The sequence below is a fragment of the Dendrobates tinctorius genome, unplaced genomic scaffold (assembly GCF_039654945.1).
Source record: "Dendrobates tinctorius isolate UK_male_01 unplaced genomic scaffold, ASM3965494v1 ptg000022l, whole genome shotgun sequence".
In the NCBI taxonomy this organism is placed as follows: Eukaryota; Metazoa; Chordata; class Amphibia; order Anura; family Dendrobatidae; genus Dendrobates; species Dendrobates tinctorius.
The window spans coordinates 41,537,289-41,562,814 of record NW_027361690.1 but is presented as its reverse complement, the minus strand read 5'-3'; the positions used below and the strand labels follow the sequence as shown (position 1 = coordinate 41,562,814).

The window sequence follows — 25,526 nt, the reverse complement described above, 5'->3', positions numbered from 1 at the left end:
AAACCCAAGAAAACAGTAGAGTCTAGGAGCCAGATTCTTTCTATAACGCAAGATATTTGGCGTTCCACAAGTTCCAATTTGATTGATATTTTTGGAGGAAATTATTGTTCAAAGCGAACCTTTTTTCAATGGAGTTGAATTGTGTCTATAATGTCTAAAAATTTCAGTGATTGAGATTTTTTCCACCACATTGCTATTGAATGTTTTATCACCAGGAAGATATGGATAATGATGTATTTAATGGAAGGGTCAACACTCTCAAGTCCCAACGAGAAGAGCGCCATTTGTGGCGTGACTACGAGTATGATATATGTAAGAGTATTGATATGTAATATAGCATCCTTTCAAAGTTTCTTTATTTTTGGTCATGTCCAAAAAATATGATATTAGTTAGTGGGTGATCCGCATCTTCTCCAGCAAGGAAGGAGAATTATCTCCGTTGATATGTGAAAGATGTATTGGTGTGTAATACCGCCTTGTAATCAGCTTATAAAATGACTCATGAAGGGGGATGGAGATATTTGACGCGTAGGTGTGCTTGCTAGCATATTCCCATTTTTCCATCGGACAATCTATATTTAGGTAGGATTCCCATCATCGTAGATAAATATTTTTGGTTTCATTAGTATCTTTATTGAAGTGGCTATAGATATTTTTAAGGCTCCATCTGTTTTTATGATTAGTGTTTTTTTTAATAAGGAAGAGACTATATCTAAGTTTAGGGATCTACTTGATGATAATTTTTGTATATTTTCTTTTAAAAGTGTATAAAATAAAAATAGGAAAGAAGGCAGGTTATAGATACGTTTAATCTCACTGTATGGGTAAAATGATTCACCATTGTAAATGTTGCCTACATTGTTTATTCCAACTTCAGACCAAATAGATGGGATTGAAATTTTGTAAATTATAGCTATTAGTGACAGATGAAAATTCTTAATCTGGCTAAGCCTGGAACCTCCCCTCCCCGACCTCGTTAGCGACTTCCAAGCAGACAGAACTGCTTGAAAAATGGGATGATGATGTTCTCTTTGCTTTGGTTCCAACAGATATTTAAAGAAGGAATCTCGTAGAGGCACATTATTGTTTTGGGCTATTTCTAGAACGAGCCAGGCTACTTGGGGATTATCAATAAACCAGTATTGGCTATGTCTGATCATATAAGCCTGATAGTAGGCCGAGATTTTTGGTAAGGCTATACTTCCATTGCTTTTCTTTTTAAAAAGGACATCATTAGCTACCCTCACCTTTCTGTCATTGCAAAGAAAGTATTTTATTAGGTTTTGTATCTTTTTTAGCTAGGAAGAATGAATTGTTAGAGGAAGGGTTAGAAATAAGTATAGAATTTTTGGCCAAATAAATTATTTCACCACCAGAGTCTTACCTAGTAGGAACAAATTTAAAGCCCCCGTCACACATCGCGATCTCGCTGCCTGTTTGGCAGCTCACCAGCGATCACATAGCGACTCACCAGGGATCCTGACAAGGTGATATCGTTGTCGGGATCGCTGGTGAGTTGCTATGTGTGACGGGGCCCTAAGAGTTTAAAGTGGGAAAAGTCTTTAGATATGGTTTATGGCCCCAATTTTTCAAAGCTTTTATGCCAGAAAAAAAATTGACATGAACAGCTTTGAAAACTCGTTAAAGGTTTGCGCAACACGAGGCTAGGCAATCTTTTTGTGACTTTTCTTGTTTTTACGCAATTTACGTTGAAGCTAGGGTGGAACGGTGGCTGAACATTCACCACTCCTAAAATTCAAGAGGAGCGATGGCGTTCCTTTACACTACAAATCTGTCATTGACCGAAGTAAGATTTGTGTCAAGGTGCACATGGAGGCGCCGCCACTTAGAGCCTCACCTGATACATTAAAAGGTGTGCACCTCTTAAACCAGGCGCTTCACACCCCACTCCCTTCCTCACCACGACCTATGTTTTTTCGCAAAAAAAAATTACCGTGTCTACCGGCTATAATAAGGGCTTGATAGGAAGCCGTTCTGTGAGTCTGATATGGCCTTGACAGTGAATTCCTGCTGACAGGTTCCCTTTAAGTCTGAGTTTCTACTACAGTCACCCCAATTATTAAGTGCTACAACCCTGTGCCTGTCACTTGTTGTATCAGTCTGATAACTAAACAAAAGTTATACAATGCAGGTTAAATAACATTTCTCGCCATTAGCTGCGTATGACGTCAAGGATCTGAATACATGAGGGAACAAAATCAGATCTGATAATGGCAGAACTGGCGTCAGCGATTCTCTGGTGTAATCAAATTGTAAAAAATGTTTCCGTACAAAGAGGAGGAGAGAAATCAGCAGATACCTTTCCAGAGATAATTGAGGAGCAGCACAGTCAGGCAAAGCAGGTTAGCTGAATTCAGCCGCTTCATCTTCTCAGGAGTTCCTGTGTGCTGTGGACATTGTTTGCCAGAGCAGAGGGGTGGGAAGAGAGATACAAAGAAACCGCAAGCAACATTATCTTTTGCATCCATTACCTGTGACAATAAACAGAGAACAAATGCCATTAAGGCTTGCCACACGAGCAAATACATTTTATTGTTCCAGTCCAATTAGTTTCTCTTTTAAAAGCAATAGTCTCTTAGAACTCTTCTGGGTGCGAGCGTTTTATTGCAGCAGCATTACTTACCTGGCAGGTCACCATTCAGGGATTAACGTACATTTCATTCTGGTACATGAGTGATCTACCGCTGAGAAGCATACAATCAGCTTAAGGAAGTATTGTACCTGTTTATGTATGAGAGCGGGAATCTATCTATCTATCTATCTATCTATCTAGAAAAAACAGACAGCAGCACAAACTTGAGCAGATTTTGGGTGCAATACTTCCTGAGTAATGCGGTTGTCCAACGCAAAATATAAATGGAAAAAATTAGGCAGCACTCCAGTTCAAGGAAAAATTGTGGACTTTAATCCAGCACCAAGTGGTGCAACGTTTTGTCCTCACAGCAGGTGCTTACAAAGACCGTGCTGTGAGGTCGAAACGTTGCACCACTTGGTGCTGGATTAAAGTCCACAATTTTTCCTTGAACTGGAGTGCTGCCTGATTTTTTATCTATCTATCTATCTATCTATCTATCTATCTATCTATCTGTCTATCCCATATCTATCTACAGCTCTGGCAAAAATTAAGAAACCACTGCAAAATTTCCATTTTGTCTGATTTTTCTCTTTATATGTACACTCACTGGCCACTTTATTAGGTACATACACCTGTCCAACTGTGTGTTAAGACTTAATTTCTAATCAGCCAATCACATGGCGGCAACTCAGTGCATTTAGGCATGTAGACATGGTCAAGACAATCTCCTGCAGTTCAAACCGAGCATCAGTATGGGGAAGAAAGGTGATTTGAGTGCCTTTGAACGTGGCATGATTGTTGGTGCCAGAAGGGCTGGTCTGAGAATTTCAGAAACTGCTGATCTACTGGGATTTTCACGCACAACCATCTCTAGGGTTTACAGAGAATGGTCCGAAAAAGAAAAAAAATCCAGTGAGCGGCAGTTCTGTGGCCGGAAATGCCATGTTGATGCCAGAGGTCAGAGGAGAATGGGCAGACTGGTTCGAGCTGATAGAAAGGCAACAGTGACTCAAATTGCCACCCGTTACAACCAAGGTAGGCAGAAGAGCATCTCTGAACGCACAGTGCGTCGAACTTTGAGGCAGATGGGCTACAGCAGCAGAAGACCACACTGGGTACCACTCCTCTCAGCTAAGAACAGGAAACTGAGGCTACAATTTGCACAAGCTCATCGAAATTGGACAGTAGAAGATTGGAAAAACGTTGCCTGGTCTGATGAGTCTCGATTTCTGCTGCGACATTCGGATGGTAGGGTCAGAATTTGGCGTAAACAACATGAAAGCATGGATCCATCCTGCCTTGTATCAACGGTTCAGGCTGGTGGTGGTGGTGTCATGGTGTGGGGAATTTTTTCTGGGCACTCTTTGGGCCCCTTGGTACCAATTGAGCATCGTTGCAACGCCACAGCCTACCTGAGTATTGTTGCTGACCATGTCCATCCCTTTATGACCACAATGTACCCAACATCTGATGGCTACTTTCAGCAGGATAATGCGCCATGTCATAAAGCTCGAATCATCTCAGATTGGTTTCTTGAACATGACAATGAGTTTACTGTACTCAAATGGCCTCCTCAGTCACCAGATCTCAATCCAATAGAGCATCTTTGGGATGTGGTGGAACGGGAGATTCGCATCAGGGATGTGCAGCCGACAAATCTGCGCCAACTGTGTGATGCCATCATGTCAATATGGTCCAAAATCTCTGAGGAATGCTTCCAGCACCTTGTTGAATCTCTGCCACGAAGAATTGAGGCAGTTCTGAAGGCAAAAGGGGGTCCAACCCCTTACTAGCATGGTGTACCTAATAAAGTGGCCAGTGAGTGTATATTTTTGAGTAAAATGTAAATTGCTCTTTTCTATTTATATAATTGCCTTGCAATGTTTTCATTTCCTGCTCTGTCCAGATGTCATCGTATCCCAGAATTCCAAGCGGAGGAAGTTCACTGACCGCCATATTGGGACACCCAAGTGATGGGTGTCTCAATATGGAAACTGCTGCTGGTACCAACCTATTGCGCGGTACCACCAGCGGAACACCGCTGCACCACACATACACACTCTATAGGCCGTATGCACCACACTCACACACTCAGACTCACACACTCAGACTCACACTCACACACTCAAGCAGCCTCTTGCGCGGTACCACCAGCGGAACACCGTTGCACTGCACCTGCACGAATTCCGCACAGGCGCAGTGAATCATTTGGCTGATCCTGATGGCAGAAGTGTGATGTGTCTACAGGCAGAGGAAGCCGGTCACATTAAAGGGGTTTTCCCATGAACGAAAGTTCATTTTAAAAATTGTCTGTGTCTGACCGTGTAAGGAGCATACCGCATCTCCTGGGCAGGGGAGGAAGCAAAAGACAACATTGACATCACAGCAGGGGATCACAGAGGATTCATTTTGTGAGGTAAAATATTTCACTTACTGTTTTTGAACAATATTTTACCTCACAAAATGTATCCTCTGTGATCTCCTGCTGTAATGTCAGTATTGACTTTTGCTTCCTCCCCTGCCCAGGAGCTGTGGTATGCTCTGTACATGGGGTGAGAAAGACAGAGCACAGGGGGAGACAGCTTAAATGGGAGAGCACAGGAGGGGAGAACATAGCACAGGAAGGAGAGAGACAGCAGACAAGGGGGATAGCACATGGGGTAGACAGGTCAAAGAAGAAAGCACAGACAGAAGTCAGCACATGGAGAAAGAGAGAATGGATAGGTGGGTGAGCACATGGGGGGAGTGATTCTCAATGCTGCAAAGCCTGCCCCATTGAGACATTAACGCCCTCCCAATGCAATAGCATCAGGTGTTGTGAATTCTCTTTCTGGGCTCCCTCTGGTGGTTACTGAAGGTAGTGGAGCTGGTCAGATTAACAGAGGTGTTGCGAGTTCTCTTTCTGGGCTCCCTCTGGTGGTTACTAGAGGTAGTGGAGCTGGTCAGATTGACAGAAGCTTGCCACCTGATAATGATGATGACGATTGGAGATCTGGGGTTTCTGACTGGTGTATTTAAGACAGCTGACTTCCTTCAATCCCTGCTGGTGATTTTCTTCCTGTGCCTTCTGAGGTCTGATGTCTCCTGCTCTGTTCCTGCATGGTTCAGCTAAGTGGCTTGTTGGAATAATGCATATTGATCTGTATGTATTGCTACAACTACTACTGTACTGTTTTATATATTGTGCATATTGTGAGATTGTTAACAAAGTTCAGTGAAAAAAAACAAACAGACAGGATGCCCCCTCCTTCTCTTCCCTTCTTGTTGTTGCAATGCTCCCATGCTGCAAGCCACAGCAGATACCAGACTGATCACATTTCATGCTGTAAGCTGTTCAACCTGGATATGAATAAATCTACATTCTGTGTTACTGACTCTGGATGTTACGCTGATTAATCCGCTGCTAACATGGCTCATTGCTAATCTTTTTGCATTTGATCTGGTTTTGTCTATCTCTGCTTTGTGCGGGTCAGCTTGCTCCTGATGGGGCTGTGCTGGACCACCGCCCATATGTTTCTGCTTGTGTCAGTTTGTTTTTTCCCCTGTTATATTGGTCTCTTTTTGCTTTGCTTTCAGTATATACCAGATTGCTGATATAGTGGGGGCGAAGTCGTGTGACTTCAGTGTTTTTTGTGCATCAGATGTGTTGGATTTTTCAGGTTTTTTTGCGTGATTGCAGACAGTGTCTTTCCTTTCCTGTCCTGTCTGGTCAGTTTGGGCCCCATCATTTGCTCAGTCTATTTTTCTGCCTGCGTATGTGTTTTCATCTTGTCTCACCGACAGTATATGTTTAGGGGCTGTCTATTCCTATGGGGTCTGCTCCGGGGCAGTTTAGATTTCACCTTTCTTGCTTTAGGCTGAGTTAGTTCTCCGGCTGTGCCGAGGCGTCTAGGGCATCGTAGGTACGCTCCACAGCTACTGCTAGTTGTGTGGATAGGATCAGGGGTCTGCAATCCACTTAGTTACCAACCTCTCTGGTTTTCTGTGGCTTAGCCTGGTCCTGCTATCCTCCTCGGTGACCCATTCATAACAATCAGGCCTCCATCTAGTATTTTAAAAACTACTGACAATATGTCTTCGAATTTCCAAGCACTAAATTTTGTATTTATTTTCAGAAAATGAAAAATGGTCAAAATAACAAAAAAATGCAATGCTTGCAGACCTCAAATGATGCTAAGAAAGCAAGTTCATAATCATTTAGAAGCAACAATACTAATGTTTTAACTCAGGAAGAGTTCAGAAATCAATATTTTGTGGAATAACCATAATTTTTAATCACAGCTTTCATGCGTCTTGGCATGCTTTCCACCAGTCTTTCACACTGCTTTTAGTTGACCTTATACCACTCCTGGTACAAAACTTTAAGCAGTTGTTCTTTGTTTGATGGCTTGTGACTATCCTTCTTCCTCTTGATTACATTCCAGAGGTTTTCAATGGGGTTCAGGTCTGGAGATTGGGCTGGCCATGACAGGGATTTGATGTGGTGTTCGTTTATTCACACATTGATTGACCATGCTGTGTGGCATGGCACATTGTCCTGCTGGAAAAAAAACAGTCCTCAGAGTTGGGGAACATTGCCTGAGCAGAAAGAGTCAACTGTTTTTCCAGAATAACCTTTTATGCGGCTTGATTCATACTTCCTTCGCAAAGATTAACCTGCCCAATTCCAGCCTTGCTGAAGCATCCCCAGATCATCACTGATCCTCCTCCAAATTTTACAGTGGGTGCAAGACACTGTGGCTTGTACGCCTCTCCAGGTCGCCGTCTAACCATTAGACGATCAGGTGTTGGGCAAAGCTGAAAATTAGACTCATCGGAGAAAATTACCTTACTCCAGTCCTCTGTGGTCCAATTCTTATGGTCTTTGGCAAACTTCAGCCTGGCTCTCCTTTGCTTCTCATTCATGAAAGGCTTTTTTCTAGCTTTGCATGACTTGAGCCCTGCCTCTAGGAGCCTGTTACGAACTGTTCTTGCCGTGCACTTCACCCCAGCTGCCATTTCCCATTCCTTTTGTAGGTCACTTGTTGTCATCCTACGGTTGCTGAGTGACATTTGAATAAGATGACGGTCATCCTGGTCAGTGGAGGGTCGTTTTCGCCCTCTGCCGGTCTGTAGCTTTGTTGTCCCCAGTGTCTGCTGCCTGACCTTGTTGTAATGGACTGCCGTCTTAGAAATTTTAAGGATGGCGGCAACATGACGCTCACTGTATCCCTCTGCTAGTAAAGCCAGAATTGAACCCTTCTTTTCCTCACTCAAGACCTTTCTTTTCAACTGCTTTGGCTTGGTTAAAAGTTATTTTTTCATTCCTATTACTTTTGTGATATTACTAGCACTTGTTTTGCCATCCAGCTTGTCCTTTTACAAGAGGATTGTGAACACCACAGCAGGGTTTTTTACACTTTCCTTCGTTAAATAAGATTTGGTTCAGTTGATCACCTAATCAGAAGCACATTAAGTAGAATGAGGTGTACTCTGGTTGGAATTCAACTGACACTGGAATGGAATGGCTGTCAGACATGTAGAGAAGCTGATTTTTATAAAACTGCGCAGTGGTCTCTTAATTTTTGCCAGAGCTCTATCTATCTATTTATCTATCTATCCATCCATCTATCCCTGTTGGAATATGTTTGGTGCAGCAAATCCATTCCTGTCTATGAGTGTTTAGTTGCTAGATTTGTATGATGTTCATAAAGATAGAACAAAAAAAATGCCAGAGGCTCACACAGGGAGAGCATGTGACTGTAGTTCCTGTTTTTCCTGTGTCTGTGTATGAGAGAGCAGCCTGCTGTAGATGTTGCACAGATAGAGACATACAAATGATTTATTCCTGATCTGTTAATCTTATCATATATGGTTCCTGTTTGTTTCAGGATAAAGAAGCTCTGTTGTCACATGCTTGGGGAATATCCTGAATAATCCGCTGCCAACAAAAGGAGATGTGGGATGAGTGATAGAAAGTGCATGAAAGATCAAATCTCAGCAATAAGCTTTATCTCATGAGAAAACTGTATCAGTCAAAGCTAAGTGATGGACAGAATATGCAGGACTATATAAGAAACACCCTAGAGATTGTGGAGCGTCTCAAGGGTATTGGAGAAGAAATTAAAGATTTTCATGTTGCTGCACTTCTATTAAGTGGTCTTACAGAAAGTTAGGACACACTTGTGACTGCACTAGATGCATAGCCAGATGATGAGCTGACACTAGAGTATGCTAAAGGCAAACTTGTGGATCAATTCAAGAGAAAACCGCAGCATGTAAGCATCAGTAATGAATTCAGAGTAGAAACAGCATTAAAGACACAGATTGCTCTTATATTTAGGGAAATCCTAAGAGAAACTTGTGAATGTTTTGTCTGTAAAAAGTCTGGCCACCTTAAAGCAGACTGCATAATTTGAAAAGCAAGACTGAGTCAGCTTAAAAAGCAGAACAGTCATCAAAGGGTTAAAACAGCTGTAAAGAAAGATTCTGCATGTGTTGAAGCTGCATTTAATGCCAGTGCAGGCCCATCTGCAAAGCATATATGGTTTATAGATTCTGGTGCAAGCAGTCATATGACAAATAACAAGGATTTATTCACTGACCTTAATGAAAGCAAGTCAGAAAAGGTCATCTTAGCTAATGGTCACGAAATGACTTCAGAAGTAGGACATCGCTACCTCCACTGTCCAGTTTCCAAGTGGGAATCACACGCAAAACATGGAGTCCTGGTGGGCTATAGCAAAACTCAAAAGGGATACAGAATCCTGGACCCATAGACCAACACAGGAACAATCAGCAGAGATGTAGTGATTGATGAAAACTCTGTATCACTAAGATTCCATGAAGTTACACCAGTAATTCAACCCAAGAAGCAAGAACAAGAATCTCAATCACCAAACCCAGACACCAAAAAGGAAAACACTGAAGTATGGATAAGCTAAGCTCTGAAGCAACCAAGGAAGACACAGAAGAACCAAGTCAACCTCCAGTGAGGAGATCAGAAAGGCCAAAGAAAGGTATCCCAGCTATACGCCTTTCTTATATGGTCAGAAGACTTCCTGAACCAGAGCCACAGTTATGGAAAGAGATGCAAAAACTACCTGTCCACAAGAAGCAGAAGTGGATAAATGCTGCTAATGAGGAGCTGGAGTCCATTCACCAACTCCAGACATGGGAGCTTACTGAGCTACCACAATGAAAGAGAAATTGCAGAGCTAGGTGAAATTATCAACTAGCACTTTGAGACTAAGGGCCTTGGAAATGTGACTTATTATTTGGGAATCCAAATCCAGAGAGAGGAGGATGGAAGTTTTCTTCTCAACCAAAGTTCTTAAATTTCTGCAATACTAAACCAGTTTGGAATGTCAGAAGCCAAAGGTTCGTCAACACTAGAGTTGAGCGAAACGGGTCGAAAAATTTCAAGAGTCGCCGACTTTTGGCAAAGTCGGGTCTCATGAAACGAAACCCGACCCTAGGATAAGGTCGGCCACGAGGTCGGCGACTTACACGCCAAAGTCGTGTTTCAAAAGTTTGTTTTGCGCTCTTTATCAGCCAATCAGGATCCACAGACACTGTGGGCAACGTGATGACATAGGCACGGGTCACCACCATCTTTCAGAAGGGCATGCAAGTGATTGGCTTGCTTTGGTGGGCGTCACAGGGGGTATAAAAGGGCGTGCATGCCGACCGCCATCTTACTTCTGCCGATCTTAGCATAGGGAGAGGTTGCTGCTGATTCTGTAGGAAGAGTGTTAGGCAGGGAAGAAGAAAAAAAAACTGCTTCTGCTGCTAGCGATTGTGCCTGTACAACACACCAGTCACTGTGTGTGCAGTGCAAGGGGAGGCTATATTGTGGTGTATCAGTGGTGTTGGTTGTTGGGCTGCCTTCTAAGGCTTCCTGACAGCTGCATTGCTGTTTACCCACTGCTCTGCAAACTGCTTTTTTAAAAGCAATCCCAATTTTTTTTTTTGTCCTGCTGAGGTACTGAGCTGCAAACTGCTTTTTTAAAAGCAATCCCAATTTTTTTTTTGTCCTGCTGAGGTACTGAGCGTGCATTTTTTCACACCATACAGCGGTGTACGCTCCTCCCACAGTACCGTGTAACGGCTGTTATCACAGCCACAGTGAAGCTATCTGTGTCACTCTGTGAGAATAAGTCGAGGACATGTTCCGTTCTTACAGACCTGCACTCTAGGGAGATTCCTACTCTGCCCAATTCTACATACACCTTGTAGTTTGTGATACACTAGCCAATTTCTGCCTGTGACATAGCGCTGTGATATTCAGTGGGCCTCACACAATCCAAAAGTGTCCAGTGTCCACAAGTGTCTGCAGAAATTCAAAATCTCACTTATCCTCTAGTCACTTTGGTCACAGCTGTGCCATCGAGCCTGTGACATAGCGCTCAGATATTCAGTGGGCCTCACACAATCCAAAAGTGTCCAGTGTCTGCAGAAATTCAAAATCTCACTTATCCTCTAGTCACTTTGGTCACAGCTGTGCCATCGAGCCTGTGACATAGCGCTCAGATATTCAGTGGGCCTCACACAATCCAAAAGTGTCCAGTGTCCACAAGTGTCTGCAGAAATTCAAAATCTCACTTATCCTCTAGTCACTTTGGTCACAGCTGTGCCATCGAGCCTGTGACATAGCGCTCAGATATTCAGTGGGCCTCACACAATCCAAAAGTGTCCAGCGTCCACAAGTGTCTGCAGAAATTCAAAATCTCACTTATCCTCTAGTCACTTTGGTCACAGCTGTGCCATCGAGCCTGTGACATAGCGCTCAGATATTCAGTGGGCCTCACACAATCCAAAAGTGTCCAGTGTACACAAGTGTCTGCAGAAATTCAAAATCTCACTTATCCTCTAGTCACTTTGGTCACAGCTGTGCCATCGAGCCTGTGACATAGCGCTCAGATATTCAGTGGGCCTCACACAATCCAAAAGTGTCCAGTGTCCACAAGTGTCTGCAGAAATTCAAAATCTCACTTATCCTCTAGTCACTTTGGTCACAGCTGTGCCATCAAGCCTGTGACATAGCGCTCAGATATTCAGTGGGCCTCACACAATCCAAAAGTGTCCAGTGTCCACAAGTGTCTGCAGAAATTCAAAATCTCACTTATCCTCTAGTCACTTTGGTCACAGCTGTGCCATCGAGCCTGTGACATAGCGCTCAGATATTCAGTGGGCCTCACACAATCCAAAAGTGTCCAGTGTCCACAAGTGTCTGCAGAAATTCAAAATCTCACTTATCCTCTAGTCACTTTGGTCACAGCTGTGCCATCGAGCCTGTGACATAGCGCTCAGATATTCAGTGGGCCTCACACAATCCAAAAGTGTCCAGTGTCCACAAGTGTCTGCAGAAATTCAAAATCTCACTTATCCTCTAGTCACTTTGGTCACAGCTGTGCCATCGAGCCTGTGACATAGCGCTCAGATATTCAGTGGGCCTCACACAATCCAAAAGTGTCCAGTGTCTGCAGAAATTCAAAATCTCACTTATCCTCTAGTCACTTTGGTCACAGCTGTGCCATCGAGCCTGTGACATAGCGCTCAGATATTCAGTGGGCCTCACACAATCCAAATGTGTCCAGTGTCCACAAGTGTCTGCAGAAATTCAAAATCTCACTTATCCTCTAGTCACTTTGGTCACAGCTGTGCCATCGAGCCTGTGACATAGCGCTCAGATATTCAGTGGGCCTCACACAATCCAAAAGTGTCCAGTGTCTGCAGAAATTCAAAATCTCACTTATCCTCTAGTCACTTTGGTCACAGCTGTGCCATCGAGCCTGTGACATAGCGCTCAGATATTCAGTGGGCCTCACACAATCCAAAAGTGTCCAGAGTCCACAAGTGTCTGCAGAAATTCAAAATCTCCCTTATCCTCTAGTCACTTTGGTCACAGCTGTGCCATCGAGCCTGTGACATAGCGCTCAGATATTCAGTGGGCCTCACACAATCCAAAAGTGTCCAGTGTCCACAAGTGTCTGCAGAAATTCAAAATCTCCCTTATCCTCTAGTCACTTTGGTCACAGCTGTGCCATCGAGCCTGTGACATAGTGCTCAGATATTCAGTGGGCCTCACACAATCCAAAAGTGTCCAGTGTCCACTAGTGTGAGCAGAAATTCAAAATCTCACTTATCCTCTAGTCACTTTGGTCACAGCTGTGCCATCGAGCCTGTGACATAGCGCTCAGATATTCAGTGGGCCTCACACAATCCAAAAGTGTCCAGTGTCCACAAGTGTCTGCAGAAATTCAAAATCTCACTTATCCTCTAGTCACTTTGGTCACAGCTGTGCCATCAAGCCTGTGACATAGCGCTCAGATATTCAGTGGGCCTCACACAATCCAAAAGTGTCCAGTGTCCACAAGTGTCTGCAGAAATTCAAAATCTCACTTATCCTCTAGTCACTTTGGTCACAGCTGTGCCATCGAGCATGTGACATAGCGCTCAGATATTCAGTGGGCCTCACACAATCCAAAAGTGTCCAGTGTCCACAAGTGTCTGCAGAAATTCAAAATCTCACTTATCCTCTAGTCACTTTGGTCACAGCTGTGCCATCGAGCCTGTGACATAGCGCTCAGATATTCAGTGGGCCTCACACAATCCAAAAGTGTCCAGTGTCCACAAGTGTCTGCAGAAATTCAAAATCTCACTTATCCTCTAGTCACTTTGGTCACAGCTGTGCCATCGAGCCTGTGACATAGCGCTCAGATATTCAGTGGGCCTCACACAATCCAAAAGTGTCCAGTGTCCACAAGTGTCTGCAGAAATTCAAAATCTCACTTATCCTCTAGTCACTTTGGTCACAGCTGTGCCATCGAGCCTGTGACATAGCGCTCAGATATTCAGTGGGCCTCACACAATCCAAAAGTGTCCAGTGTCTGCAGAAATTCAAAATCTCACTTATCCTCTAGTCACTTTGGTCACAGCTGTGCCATCGAGCCTGTGACATAGCGCTCAGATATTCAGTGGGCCTCACACAATCCAAAAGTGTCCAGTGTCCACAAGTGTCTGCAGAAATTCAAAATCTCACTTATCCTCTAGTCACTTTGGTCACAGCTGTGCCATCGAGCCTGTGACATAGCGCTCAGATATTCAGTGGGCCTCACACAATCCAAAAGTGTCCAGTGTCCACAAGTGTCTGCAGAAATTCAAAATCTCACTTATCCTCTAGTCACTTTGGTCACAGCTGTGCCATCGAGCCTGTGACATAGCGCTCAGATATTCAGTGGGCCTCACACAATCCAAAAGTGTCCAGTGTCTGCAGAAATTCAAAATCTCACTTATCCTCTAGTCACTTTGGTCACAGCTGTGCCATCGAGCCTGTGACATAGCGCTCAGATATTCAGTGGGCCTCACACAATCCAAAAGTGTCCAGTGTCCACTAGTGTGAGCAGAAATTCAAAATCTCACTTATCCTCTAGTCACTTTGGTCACAGCTGTGCCATCGAGCCTGTGACATAGCGCTCAGATATTCAGTGGGCCTCACACAATCCAAAAGTGTCCAGTGTCCACAAGTGTCTGCAGAAATTCAAAATCTCACTTATCCTCTAGTCACTTTGGTCACAGCTGTGCCATCAAGCCTGTGACATAGCGCTCAGATATTCAGTGGGCCTCACACAATCCAAAAGTGTCCAGTGTCCACAAGTGTCTGCAGAAATTCAAAATCTCACTTATCCTCTAGTCACTTTGGTCACAGCTGTGCCATCGAGCATGTGACATAGCGCTCAGATATTCAGTGGGCCTCACACAATCCAAAAGTGTCCAGTGTCCACAAGTGTCTGCAGAAATTCAAAATCTCACTTATCCTCTAGTCACTTTGGTCACAGCTGTGCCATCGAGCCTGTGACATAGCGCTCAGATATTCAGTGGGCCTCACACAATCCAAAAGTGTCCAGTGTCCACAAGTGTCTGCAGAAATTCAAAATCTCACTTATCCTCTAGTCACTTTGGTCACAGCTGTGCCATCGAGCCTGTGACATAGCGCTCAGATATTCAGTGGGCCTCACACAATCCAAAAGTGTCCAGTGTCCACAAGTGTCTGCAGAAATTCAAAATCTCACTTATCCTCTAGTCACTTTGGTCACAGCTGTGCCATCGAGCCTGTGACATAGCGCTCAGATATTCAGTGGGCCTCACACAATCCAAAAGTGTCCAGTGTCCACAAGTGTCTGCAGAAATTCAAAATCTCACTTATCCTCTAGTCACTTTGGTCACAGCTGTGCCATCGAGCCTGTGACATAGCGCTCAGATATTCAGTGGGCCTCACACAATCCAAAAGTGTCCAGTGTCTGCAGAAATTCAAAATCTCACTTATCCTCTAGTCACTTTGGTCACAGCTGTGCCATCGAGCCTGTGACATAGCGCTCAGATATTCAGTGGGCCTCACACAATCCAAAAGTGTCCAGTGTCCACAAGTGTCTGCAGAAATTCAAAATCTCCCTTATCCTCTAGTCACTTTGGTCACAGCTGTGCCATCGAGCCTGTGACATAGCGCTCAGATATTCAGTGGGCCTCACACAATCCAAAAGTGTCCAGTGTCCACAAGTGTCTGCAGAAATTCAAAATCTCACTTATCCTCTAGTCACTTTGGTCACAGCTGTGCCATCGAGCCTGTGACATAGCGCTCAGATATTCAGTGGGCCTCACACAATCCAAAAGTGTCCAGTGTCAACAAGTGTCTGCAGAAATTCAAAATCTCACTTATCCTCTAGTCACTTTGGTCACAGCTGTGCCATCGAGCCTGTGACATAGCGCTCAGATATTCAGTGGGCCTCACACAATCCAAAAGTGTCCAGTGTCCACAAGTGTCTGCAGAAATTCAAAATCTCCCTTATCCTCTAGTCACTTTGGTCACAGCTGTGCCATCGAGCCTGTGACATAGCGCTCAGATATTCAGTGGGCCTCACACAATCCAAAAGTGTCCAGTGTCCACTAGTGTGAGCAGAAATTCAAAATCTCACTTATCCTCTAGTCACTTTGGTCACAGCTGTGCCATCGAGCCTGTGACATAGCGCTCAGATATTCAGTGGGCCTCACACAATCCAAAAGTGTCCAGTGTCCACAAGTGTCTGCAGAAATTCAAAATCTCACTTATCCTCTAGTCACTTTGGTCACAGCTGTGCCATCGAGCCTGTGACATAGCGCTCAGATATTCAGTGGGCCTCACACAATCCAAAAGTGTCCAGTGTCCACAAGTGTCTGCAGAAATTCAAAATCTCACTTATCCTCTAGTCACTTTGGTCACAGCTGTGCCATCGAACCTGTGACATAGCGCTCAGATATTCAGTGGGCCTCACACAATCCAAAAGTGTCCAGTGTCCACAAGTGTCTGCAGAAATTCAAAATCTCACTTATCCTCTATTCACTTTGGTCACAGCTGTGCCATCGAGCCTGTGACATAGCGCTCAGATATTCAGTGGGCCTCACACAATCCAAAAGTGTCCAGTGTCCACAAGTGTCTGCAGAAATTCAAAATCTCACTTATCCTCTAGTCACTTTGGTCACAGCTGTGCCATCGAGCCTGTGACATAGCGCTCAGATATTCAGTGGGCCTCACACAATCCAAAAGTGTCCAGTGTCCACAAGTGTCTGCAGAAATTCAAAATCTCACTTATCCTCTAGTCACTTTGGTCACAGCTGTGCCATCGAGCCTGTGACATAGCGCTCAGATATTCAGTGGGCCTCACACAATCCAAAAGTGTCCAGTGTCTGCAGAAATTCAAAATCTCACTTATCCTCTAGTCACTTTGGTCACAGCTGTGCCATCGAGCCTGTGACATAGCGCTCAGATATTCAGTGGGCCTCACACAATCCAAAAGTGTCCAGTGTCCACAAGTGTCTGCAGAAATTCAAAATCTCACTTATCCTCTAGTCACTTTGGTCACAGCTGTGTCATTGAGCCTGTGACATAGCGCTCAGATATTCAGTGGGCCTCACACAATCCAAAAGTGTCCAGTGTCCACAAGTGACTGCAGAAATTCAAAATCTCACTTATCCTCTAGTCACTTTGGTCACAGCTGTGCCATCGAGCCTGTGACATAGCGCTCAGATATTCAGTGGGCCTCACACAATCCAAAAGTGTCCAGTGTCCACAAGTGTCTGCAGAAATTCAAAATCTCACTTATCCTCTAGTCACTTTGGTCACAGCTGTGCCATCGAGCCTGTGACATAGCGCTCAGATATTCAGTGGGCCTCACACAATCCAAAAGTGTCCAGTGTACACAAGTGTCTGCAGAAATTCAAAATCTCACTTATCCTCTAGTCACTTTGGTCACAGCTGTGCCATCGAGCCTGTGACATAGCGCTCAGATATTGAGTGGGCCTCACACAATCCAAAAGTGTCCAGTGTCCACAAGTGTCTGCAGAAATTCAAAATCTCACTTATCCTCTAGTCACTTTGGTCACAGCTGTGCCATCAAGCCTGTGACATAGCGCTCAGATATTCAGTGAGCCTCACACAATCCAAAAGTGTCCAGTGTCCACAAGTGTCTGCAGAAATTCAAAATCTCACTTATCCTCTAGTCACGTTGGTCACAGCTGTGCCATCGAGCCTGTGACATAGCGCTCAGATATTCAGTGGGCCTCACACAATCCAAAAGTGTCCAGTGTCCACAAGTGTCTGCAGAAATTCAAAATCTCACTTATCCTCTAGTCACTTTGGTCACAGCTGTGCCATCGAGCCTGTGACATAGCGCTCAGATATTCAGTGGGCCTCACACAATCCCAAAGTGTCCAGTGTCCACAAGTGTCGGCAGAAATTCAAAATCTCACTTATCCTCTAGTCACTTTGGCCACAGCTGTGCCATCGAGCCTGTGACTTAGCGCTCAGATATTCAGTGGGCCTCACACAATCCAAAAGTGTCCAGTGTCCACAAGTGTCTGCAGAAATTCAAAATCTCACTTATCCTCTAGTCACTTTGGTCACAGCTGTGCCATCGAGCCTGTGACATAGCGCTCAGATATTCAGTGGGCCTCACACAATCCAAAAGTGTCCAGTGTCCACAAGTGTCTGCAGAAATTCAAAATCTCACTTATCCTCTAGTCACTTTGGTCACAGCTGTGCCATCGAGCCTGTGACTTAGCGCTCAGATATTCAGTGGGCCTCACACAATCCAAAAGTGTCCAGTGTCCACAAGTGTCTGCAGAAATTCAAAATCTCACTTATCCTCTAGTCACTTTGGTCACAGCTGTGCCATCGAGCCTGTGACATAGCGCTAAGATATTCAGTGGGCCTCACACAATCCAAAAGTGTCCAGTGTCCACAAGTGTCTGCAGAAATTCAAAATCTCACTTATCCTCTAGTCACTTTGGTCACAGCTGTGCCATCGAGCCTGTGACATAGCACTCAGATATTCAGTGGGCCTCACACAATCCAAAAGTGTCCAGTGTCCACAAGTGTCTGCAGAAATTCAAAATCTCACTTATCCTCTAGTCACTTTGGTCACAGCTGTGCCATCGAGCCTGTGACATAGCGCTCAGATATTCAGTGGGCCTCACACAATCCAAAAGTGTCCAGTGTCCACAAGTGTCTGCAGAAATTCAAAATCTCACTTATCCTCTAGTCACTTTGGTCACAGCTGTGCCATCGAGCCTGTGACATAGCACTCAGATATTCAGTGGGCCTCACACAATCCAAAAGTGTCCAGTGTCCACAAGTGTCTGCAGAAATTCAAAATCTCACTTATCCTCTAGTCACTTTGGTCACAGCTGTGCCATCGAGCCTGTGACATAGCGCTCAGATATTCAGTGGGCCTCACACAATCCAAAAGTGTCCAGTGTCCACAATTGTCTGCAGAAATTCAAAATCTCACTTACCCTCTAGTCACTTTGGTCACAGCTGTGCCATCGAGCCTGTGACATAGCGCTCAGATATTCAGTGGGCCTCACACAATCCAAAAGTGTCCAGTGTCCACAAGTGTCTGCAGAAATTCAAAATCTCACTTATCTTCTAGTCACTTTGGTCACAGCTGTGCCATCGAGCCTGTGACATAGCGCTCAGATATTCAGTGGGCCTCACACAATCCAAAAGTGTCCAGTGTCCACAAGTGTCTGCAGAAATTCAAAATCTCACTTATCCTCTAGTCACTTTGGTCACAGCTGTGCCATCGAGCCTGTGACATAGCGCTCAGATATTCAGTGGGCCTCACACAATCCAAAAGTGTCCAGTGTCCACTAGTGTGAGCAGAAATTCAAAATCTCCCTTATCCTCTAGTCACTTTGGTCACAGCTGTGCCATCGAGCCTGTGACATAGCGCTCAGATATTCAGTGGGCCTCACACAATCCAAAAGTGTCCAGTGTCCACAAGTGTCTGCAGAAATTCAAAATCTCACTTATCCTCTAGTCACTTTGGTCACAGCTGTGCCATCGAGCCTGTGACATAGCGCTCAGATATTCAGTGGGCCTCACACAATCCAAAAGTGTCCAGTGTCCACAAGTGTCTGCAGAATTTCAAAATCTCACTTATCCTCTAGTCACTTTGGTCACAGCTGTGCCATCGAGCCTGTGACATAGCGCTCAGATATTCAGTGGGCCTCACACAATCCAAAAGTGTCCAGTGTCCACAAGTGTCTGCAGAAATTCAAAATCTCACTTATCCTCTAGTCACTTTGGTCACAGCTGTGCCATCGAGCCTGTGACATAGCGCTCAGATATTCAGTGGGCCTCACACAATCCAAAAGTGTCCAGTGTCCACAAGTGTCTGCAGAAATTCAAAATCTCACTTATCCTCTAGTCACTTTGGTCACAGCTGTGCCATCGAGCCTGTGACATAGCGCTCAGATATTCAGTGGGCCTCACACAATCCAAAAGTGTCCAGTGTCCACTAGTGTGAGCAGAAATTCAAAATCTCCCCTGTCCTATGGACACCTTGTACCTTGTTTTACATTGCTATATAGTTTGTTGGATTTTGTCTACATTTCTACCAAAAATGAGGAAGGCTGGTGGAAGAGGCCGTGGAATTGGGCGGGGGTTGGCAGCTGGTAATGATGGTGTTGGTGGTGGATCTGATGGTAGTGGCAAGAGCAAAATAGGACTGAATGCAGGAGGTGTTGAGCCTGCGTCATCGTCTGGCTCCATAAGGCTTCGAAGGCTTAGTTTTCTAGGAGTTGGCAAACCGCTTTTAAAGCCAGAGCATCAGGAAAAAGTTTTGTCTTACATTGCTGACTCAGCCTCCAGCTCTATCGCCTCCTCTTCTTCAGTTGTAAAAAGTAAAAGCACTGAGTCGTCATTGGAGGCTCATGTTCATGAACCACACCTTTCCTTGTGTCCTTCACCCCAACCAAGATTGAAGGATGACGCAGGCCATACTACTGATTACTCCATGGAGCTGTTTTCACATACCATGCCTGGATTATCAAGTCAAATGGTGAATTACCCAGGCCAAGATGAATCTGACATGGAGTGCACTGATGCACAGCCGCTGATGGATGATTCTGCTGGTACATTCACTCAGAGCACTACATTGTCCTCGCAGTGTACAGAGCCAGATTCTGACCCTGATGAGACTCAGGTGCCCCTTCCCGCACACTATACCACCATACACGGTGACACAGAGGAAGGTGCACATGACATTGAAGAGGAGGTGATGGATGACTCAGTTGTTGACCCAGATTGGCATCCATTGGGGGAAGAGGGTGCTGCTTCCAATAGCTCAGATGAGGAGCATCCACAGCAGACATCGACATCGCAACAGCTGTTATCTGGCAGGCCCGGAGCACTCCAAAGACAGGTTCCAAAAATCAAAAGAGTTGCTGGACAGCTTGTCCAGAGGGTCAAAAGATCACAGCGTGCTAGGCCACAAAATGTCTGCCAAAGTAGGAAGAGTGCAGTGTGGCACTTTTTTGAACAAAATCCTCATGATCAGGCCGAGGTTATCTGTAAGAAGTGCGCAAAGACCTTTAGCCGAGGGAAAAATCTGAAAAATTTGAATACCAGTTGCATGCTTAGACATTTAAACACCATGCACTTGCAAGCGTGGACACAACACCAAACCTCAAGTGCCACATGTGCAACTGATCACAACGAAGGTAGTCAGCATTGTTTCCCCCACTGTAAGCCCACCGGTTAGCACAGCAGCAAATGTTGAGGTGTCGTTGCAAGGCCACAGCAGTCAGGGAATCCCACTGTTATATCAACGAAAGACTGATTCTAGGCCATCAGAAAGAACACCAACTCCATCACCATCATCAACCCTCTCTCAGTCCGCCCTGTCCACCGCTACTTCCACCATATGCAGCTCTCAAGTCCAGCTCACCCTCCCAGACACTATGAGTAGGTCAAGAAAGTACTCAGTCTCTCATCCGCGTACACTGGGTTTGAACGCCCACATTGCCAAACTAATCTCGTTTGAGATGATGCCCTTTCGGTTGGTGGAAAGCGCAGCTTTCCACGAACTCATGGCCTATGCAATACCACGCTATGACCTACCCAGTCGCCACTTCTTCTCTCGCAAAGCCATCCCAGCCCTCCACCATCATGTGAAAGACCGCATTGTCCATGCACTCAAGCAGTCAGTGAGCGGAAAGGTGCACCTCACAACTGATGCATGGTCCAGTCGGCATGGCCAGGGCCGTTACGTGTCCATCACTGCGCACTGGGTTAATGTGGTGGATGCAGGGTCCACAGGGGACAGCGGTGGTGGGACAGTGCTGCCTAGCCCACGGTATAGGAAACAGTTGGCTGTAGGCGTTCGACCCTCCTCCTCCTCCTCCAGAAGCGAAAGCTCGTCCACAGAGCGCAGTCGTACGAGCACTCCATCTGCAGCTGCCACTGTTGCACACGAGGTGTCCCCTGATCGAGCAGCTAGTGGAAAGCGTCAGCAGGCTGTGTTGCAGATGATGTGTTTGGGCGACAGATACACCGCCGAGGTGCTGGCCGAGTACTTGAAGCGACAAACTGAGTCATGGCTGGGCAGTGTACATCTTGAGGCAGGCAAGGTAGTTAGTGATAACGGCCATAATTTTGTGGCAGCCAAAGCCCTTTCAAAACTCAGCCACATACCTTGCTTGGCTCACACCTTGAACCTGGTGGTGCAGTGCTTCCTCAAAAATTATCCGGAGTTAACAGCCCTGCTCCAGAAGGTGCGAAGACTGTGCGCGCACATCCGCCGGTCGCCTGTACACTCCGTTCGTATGCAGAAGCTGCAGCGATTGCTCCACCTTCCCAACCACCGCCTCATTATCGACATTGCAACAAGGTGGAACTCCACCCTGCACATGGTGGAGCGGCTGTGCGAGCAGAGGCAGGCCATAATGCATTTGTGGGAGGATACACGGCCAGGCACTTTGAGAGCAGACATGGAGTTGACAGGTGTGCAGTGGTCGAAGCTGAAAGACCTCTGTAAAGTCCTTCAGTGTTTTGAGGAATGCACACGGCTGGTAAGCGCAGACGACGCCATCCTAAGCATGAGCATCCCACTTATGCGTCTGCTCATGCAAACTTTGACGCACCTTAAGGAGCAGGCTTCTGCAGCCAATGTTGATGAGGAGGAAGAGGAGGAGGGAATCCTTGATGACATTCAGCCATTGTCTGCTCAGGGACCTCTCCTGGACGAGGTGGAGGAAGAAGAGGAGGAGGAGGATGATGGGGATGATTACTTAGGGGAGGAGGATGCATCTCGTGGGGCAAGTGAAAATGTTGGCGTGGCAAGGTCTGGTACAGGGTTTGTGCGTGACTGGAGGGATGTGGATTTGCCAGAAAGTGCTCCTCCAACCAGCACTCGCAGTGCATCATTGACACCGGGAACATTGGCCCACATGTCAGATTATGCCTTGAAGATCCTAAAAAGGGACCCCCGCATTGCCAAAATGATGAACGATGACGACTACTGGTTGGCCAGCATCCTGGATTCACGCTATAAAGGCAAATTACAAAACATCATGCCACAGGAGAACCTTGACCTAATATTGGCTAATAAACAATCAACTCTGGTAAATCGGTTGCTTGAGGCATTCCCAGCACACAGCAGCGGTGATGGTTCTCACACGAGCCGTACGGGCCGGGGTTAGCTTGGCAGAGGTGTTCGTGGTGCACACAGCAGAAGTGGCGTTGGAGACAGGGGTTTCATGACAATGTTGTGGACTGATTTTTCAAGTACCGCTCACACAACTGGTAATACTGCATCGATGGAAAGTGACAGGAGACAGCAGTTGTCAACTATGGTTACAAACTACTTTTCCTCCCATATCGATGTTCTCCCACACAGGTCATTCCCCTTTGACTATTGGGCCGCTAAACTGGACACCTGGCCTGAATTGGCACAATATGCCTTACAGGAGCTCGCTTGCCCAGCTGCAAGTGTGCTATCGGAAAGAGTCTTCAGTGCAGCTGGATCAATCCTGACAGAAAAAAGGACCCATCTGTCAACCCAAAATGTGGATGATCTAACCTTCATTAAAATGAACCACGCATGGGTTTCCAAGGATTTTGTCCCACCTTCCCCTGATGACACATAGGGTGACAGAAAAATGGCTTGCTTTGGTCCACCTCTTCCTGGGACTTGACCTATTTCACCTTTTGCATCAGCTGAATGTCCAACATCAACATATGCCACTTTCTAAAACTCCCTAACTGTGCTGCCTCCCCCCCCCCATGGCCGGGGTCACCACCTAGCGCACGACACCGTGCGAGTGCCGTTGCCCTGGACAGGTGGGTAGGCCGACTCTTGGGCGCGGGCACTGGCACAGGGTCCCTCATAGTGCAATCAAGTGTCTCTGACGGTGGTGGTGTACACCCGCTGTCAGACACTCCGCCGTACTATGAGGGGCCCAGTGCCAGTACCGACGCCCACGAGTGGGCCCCCCTTGCTTGGGCAGGGCCCCAGCATTTGCAATCTTTACCTCTCCCTGCTCCTCCGCTGTGTAGTCTGGGCCGTCAAATCCATACTGTGCCTGACACCGTTTGAGCCTGCCTCCTGATGTATAGACATATATTTTGAATGTGTACGCTATCCATACATGTTATCTGGGGATACGGTACCCTTTCTCACCTTTGTGCAATCATGTGCAATCCATACTGGGCCTAACACCGTCTGAGCCTGCCTCCTGATGTATAGACATATATTTTGAATGTGTACACTATCCATACATGTTATCTGGGGATACGGTACCCTTTCTCACCTTTGTGCAATCACGTGCAATCCATACTGGGCCTAACACCGTCTGAGCCTGCCTCCTGATGTATAGACATATATTTTGAATGTGTACGCTATCCATACATGTTATCTGGGGATACGGTACCCTTTCTAACCTTTGTGCAATCACGTGCAATCCATACTGGGCCTAACACCGTCTGAGCCTGCCTCCTGATGTATAGACATATATTTTGAATGTGTACACTATCCATACATGTTATCTGGGGATACGGTACCCTTTCTAACCTTTGTGCAATCACGTGCAATCCATACTGGGCCTAACACCGTCTGAGCCTGCCTCCTGATGTATAAACATATATTTTGAATATGTACACTATCCATACATGTTATCTGGGGATACGGTACCCTTTCTCACCTTTGTGCAATCACGTGTAATCCATACTGGGCGTGAGAACGGCTGGCGAGCTGTTAAGCAAGCTACAGCACCTGTGGTTTGCATACGTAAGTTTTTCATTTTTTCAGGAATGACGGTTAGGCCTAATTCCGGAACTGCGGTTGACCTACACTTACTGGGAAATCATTGTTCGCGGGTAATAATTGTAATCAGTGATCCCCATCACTAACGTTGTTCAGCGGGTTATCTGCACCTGTAAGCGACAAACGCTGGCCTTTTCAGTGTAGCGCACATGCAGCCACGGACATGTAAGGGCATGACACACCAGTTATTGGCCAATCTCATGTGCCAGAGCCTCACGTGTCCCTCTAGTAAGCCGGACTCGGACCGCAGGGCATGACGGAGTCTCGTTCGTTAACGGAATTAAGCTTGCAATGTGTGCATCTGTTCTGTAGCTGGCATGGTTGAGGTTTCCCAGGTGGAGTCGAATTTAACCGTAGGCTCCACTCCTGGTGGTGCCCTTCTGGACATTCCTTTAAGGTTCAGCTTTGCAACAATACTGCCCGCGTAAAACAAATACTTTGCCTTCATGAACGCTGTTTGGAGGGTCATGACTCGTGGGAATAACGCCGCCCAATCAGTTAACCTGCTAGAGAGATCGTTCGTTGCTCCCAAGCATGACATCACACTCCCTAGGAAGAAGGTAATGCCACTGTGGCGACCGTACTCCTGGGGGCGACACAAGTGCACTGATGCCCAGCCACTGCTCGATGAATCTGCTGGTACATTGACCCAGACCACTACATTCCCCTCGCACGCTACACGGCCTGAATCTGACCCTGATGAAACTCAGGTTACCCTTCCCATATACAGTTCCATCTTACACGGTGACAAAGAGGAAGCTGCAGATGAAAGTGCAGGTTCGGCCCACCCTCCATCAGACACACCACCGTACTATCAGGGGCCCTGTGCCAGTGCCGTCGCCAACGAGTGGGCCCCCCCTGCTTGCTCAGGATCACAGCACTTGCAAAGTTGAAATACTGTGCTGTGAGATGGAAGATGGGGACGACGAGGAGTCCAGACAAGTACAGGGATTCCCTAGCGAGGAGACTTATTTGATTGTTTTCAATGTTGGGACAGCAATTTTTGGGGAGCACTATACTCTGGAGAATGATAGATGGGGCCCACCATACACTGGAACATTCCAAAGGTGGACATCAGACACTGGAGCAGCATTTACAGGGACCATTATACACTAGAGCATTAGAAATGGGGCCCATTATGTTTGGAGCATTATTTGGGCCCATAAGACAGTGGAGCTTCATCCATGGGGACCAACATATACTGTAGCATTATGTGGAGCTCATCATATACTGTTTCAAACATTATATGGGACCAATGATTCTGTATGGAGAAATAGATGGGCCTCGTCATGAGATGTAAAAAGTGAAGT

General features: G+C 46.0%; 1 protein-coding gene across 2 annotated transcripts in view; it reads right to left on the bottom strand.

Annotated features, from left to right (window-relative positions):
* The window catches only part of LOC141084146 (protein shisa-like-1a), an 84,374-nt gene that overhangs the window by 32,595 nt on the left and 26,253 nt on the right, over positions 1 to 25,526 (bottom strand). For both annotated transcript variants that reach the window (XM_073568629.1, XM_073568630.1), the window contains exon 2: positions 2,321 to 2,492. In XM_073568629.1, coding sequence (XP_073424730.1) covers positions 2,321 to 2,489 — 169 coding nt within the window. In that variant the 5' untranslated portion in view covers positions 2,490 to 2,492. The remainder of the gene's footprint in view (positions 1 to 2,320; positions 2,493 to 25,526) is intronic.